General features: G+C 48.5%; 1 protein-coding gene across 1 annotated transcript in view; it reads right to left on the bottom strand.

Moving 5' to 3' along the window:
* Positions 1–292: 292 nt before the first annotated feature.
* Positions 293–3,211, bottom strand: part of TGME49_297230 (Vps53 family, N-terminal protein) — a 7,676-nt gene continuing 4,757 nt past the window's right edge. The window contains exons 4-7 of the mRNA XM_002371112.2: positions 2,891–3,150; positions 1,986–2,169; positions 1,203–1,304; positions 293–835 (exon numbers count right to left, since the gene is read on the bottom strand). Coding sequence (XP_002371153.1) covers positions 699–835; positions 1,203–1,304; positions 1,986–2,169; positions 2,891–3,150 — 683 coding nt within the window. The 3' untranslated portion in view covers positions 293–698. The remainder of the gene's footprint in view (positions 836–1,202; positions 1,305–1,985; positions 2,170–2,890; positions 3,151–3,211) is intronic.

Raw genomic sequence — 3,211 nt, 5'->3', positions numbered from 1 at the left:
AGAAAGCGGCTTTTCTGCCTTCGTGGGTGAGACTGCAGACACATATTTCACTTTTTGAAGAACCTTCCTTCCCTCTGGGAGGACCTCAGCGTTCGACAGCAACAGACAACAGCAGACGATCCGTCTACTCCGAATAGAGACTACCGCTAGGCAGCAGAGACATGTGTGTTTGCGTATACCTTAGATGGACCTAGATGCGCATCTACATCCCCATCTCGGGCCACAGAGCTACCTATCACTTTGAGGGCATGCAGGGACTTAAACATCCATGCGCATGCATGAATATATTGTGTGCCGATTTAGGAATACGAATCTTTATCGAAGTATATTCGAGACATAGGTAGGGATGCATAAATGAGATACATGCGTCACAGGCGTTTCGTCTCTCACCATCAAATACATGTGAAATCGCTGTTTTGTCCTCGGCGTCTCCTCGGGTGTTCCGAGAGAAAAACAGATGGAGAAAAAAATGCTGTCACTAACTCTGTGCAAGGACTTCAGGAAGAGAGCCATCGAAAAAGAACGACTACTCGCCAGATCTCTCAGACTCAGGTCAGTCGAGCATCCGCCTGCGGCCTTCCCTCCTTTCTATCCCCCATCCGGGGAAGCGCACAAAACGCCAAGAACGAGATTTACAAGACGAACAGAAAGACGAGGACGAACGTTAAGACAAGAGAAAGACGAGGCATATGCGACGATTAAAAAGAGGGTGAAGAAGACGACGCCTGAGCAGGCGAAGCAGCGGCAAAAATCTTTGCTTCTTTCATTGGGAGGAGCACAGTATTCTCTGCCTTCGCCGTTGATGAAGAAGCTCTCCCAAGCAGAGAAGACGCACCTACACGAGAACGAAAACGCAATGCCCTATTTCTCTTGCGTACGCGCATCTGTTTTCCGGTTCTGCGCGAACACCGCCTCCCAAAGTGTGCCTGCCTTAGTCGCCTTAACCTTCTCTTTCCCTTCAGTAATCTTCACCGTTCTCTCGTGTCTGTCTGCGGCGTATGATGAAGGAAAACAAAACCTCCCTTCTCACTTCGCTCGTCTCCCTCTCCCCTCGGCTTTCTCTGCCTCTCCTCTGCTCTTTGCCTCCTTCTGTTCTCTGCTTTCCTCAGAGTTCTCCCTCTCGTATGGACTCTGCTTTCTCTGCGCTGGCCCTCAGGTTTCCTTGACTGGACTTTCCCCGCGAATCTCTTCTTCAAGCCTACCTGCAAAAGCCATGGGCGCTGCGCCGTCCTCCGGCGGGAAGGCGGCAACGCGCAGAGCAGCTTCTGCACGCTCCATCTCTCGAGAAACGAATTTCTCGTACCCTGTAAAAACAAGATTTTTTTTGAAGCGCAAGTCGGTAACGAAAGACAAACGACGCTTTCTCCACCAAAACGAAACGCCGGACACAAAGAGTCCCCAGGGGAAAACCAACGTGCAAAAAACGATCCAAAACACCACCGTACACCACAGATATATACATATACACATACATACACATATATATATATATATATATAGATAGATAGATAGATATACAAAAAGATACACATATATTTATAGAGACTTCTTTATAAGAATAAATTGTGTGAAAATGGAAGAAGGACTGACGACGTCTTCCCTTCCTGACGAGTCTGCACACTTCGCAATTCTTTTTATTTTCTGCTACGCGACTCAGGTCCTCTTCTATCAGTCGGGGCATTTTTGCAGATACGCAGGCACAAACCAGATGCCAGCCACGTTTTCTCCTCCACACGTACATTGAGGAATACTACTTTGCCCAGGATACCTACCGCTACATATATATATATATATATTTATATATGCATATATATATATATTTATTTATTTATATATGCATATATATATATGTGCATAAATAAATATATATATATATATATATATATATATATATATATGTAGCTAAATGCATCTTTGCAAATACTGTAGGTGTACACGTGAACACAGTAAATCGAGAATTCTCTTCCGCTTTTCGAATGGGTTACCTGCAGGCATTCTCAGTTTTCGTTTGGTGTTTTTCCCAGCGTCGGCTCCTTCGAGAAACGTTTGTGCAGGAAGGTCGAGGAGAGCAGCGTGGAGGGCTTCGGCGTCTCGCAGGAGAGCCTCGGCAGCGACCGGCGTGAGCGCCTTGAGCTGCTCCAGTGCCCCATGGAACTTGCAAATCACTGCCTTCAGAGAGAAAACAGCAGAGACGCGAAAGAGAGGGACGGAAGACAAGGAGGCGGAAGCAAGTGAACGAGACGCAAAGCAGAGAGAAAGGCATCCTGTGTCTGGAGAGGCGAGACGGGAGCGAGAAGTTCGAAAGAGATCGGAACAGCGAGCGGTTAAACAGAAGAACGAGTGGCGAAGACGAAAGCCGTGAGGAGAGAGGAAACGAGAGAGGGAAGGAAAGAGGAAACGAGAGAAGGAAGGAAAGAGGAAACGAGAGAAGGAAGGAAAGAGGAAACGAGAGAAGGAAGGGAAAGAGGAAACGAGAGAAGGAAGGAAAGAGGAAACGAGAGAAGGAAGGAAAGAGGAAACGAGAGAAGGAAGGAAAGAGGAAACGAGAGAAGGAAGGAAAGAGGAAACGAGAGAAGGAAGGAAAGAGGAAACGAGAGAAGGAAGGAAAGAGGAAACGAGAGAAGGAAGGAAAGAGGAAACGAGAGAAGGAAGGGAAAGAGGAAACGAGAGAAGGAAGGAAAGAGGAAACGAGAGAGGAAACGAGAGAAAAAAGTAGAGAGCAAACCAGAGAGGTACACCATCTCGTTGAGAGGGCTTGAACGGATGTAAAAAAAGCCGGCCGAGTGGGCGCAAGAAGGCGGGAGACGACGGCCGAGGCGCGCCACGACGCTCCGCAGTGTGGGTCCACGAAGTAGAAAGGGAAGACGCGAGTTTCCTGACATTTTCTTACTTGTGCGAGCTTGTCCCAAACGAATCGACAGAGAGGCGCCGTGAGGAAGAGACTCGCAACGCACATGCCATGTCTCAGGCTTCGCCGAAGCGCGACGATGTTTGAGTTCGGACCGTCTCGTTTTCTCCCTTGGCTCTCCGGAAGCAAAGCAGCTTTCTTTAAGTTGTCCGCCTGGATGTGAGAGAGAGACGCCGCGATCACGCCAGAGAACGAGGAAACGAGGAGACTCACACAGCTCGCCTGGATGTTCCAAAGAAGGTCTGAGACATACACAAACACAAGCCGACTTCGCATGCTTGCAGGTCTGTCGACACAGGGCCG

This window comes from Toxoplasma gondii, chromosome II, assembly GCF_000006565.2.
Source record: "Toxoplasma gondii ME49 chromosome II, whole genome shotgun sequence".
NCBI lineage: Eukaryota > Apicomplexa > Conoidasida > Eucoccidiorida > Sarcocystidae > Toxoplasma > Toxoplasma gondii.
Note: the sequence above shows the minus strand (reverse complement) of the source record. Positions and strands in the feature narration are given on the sequence as shown.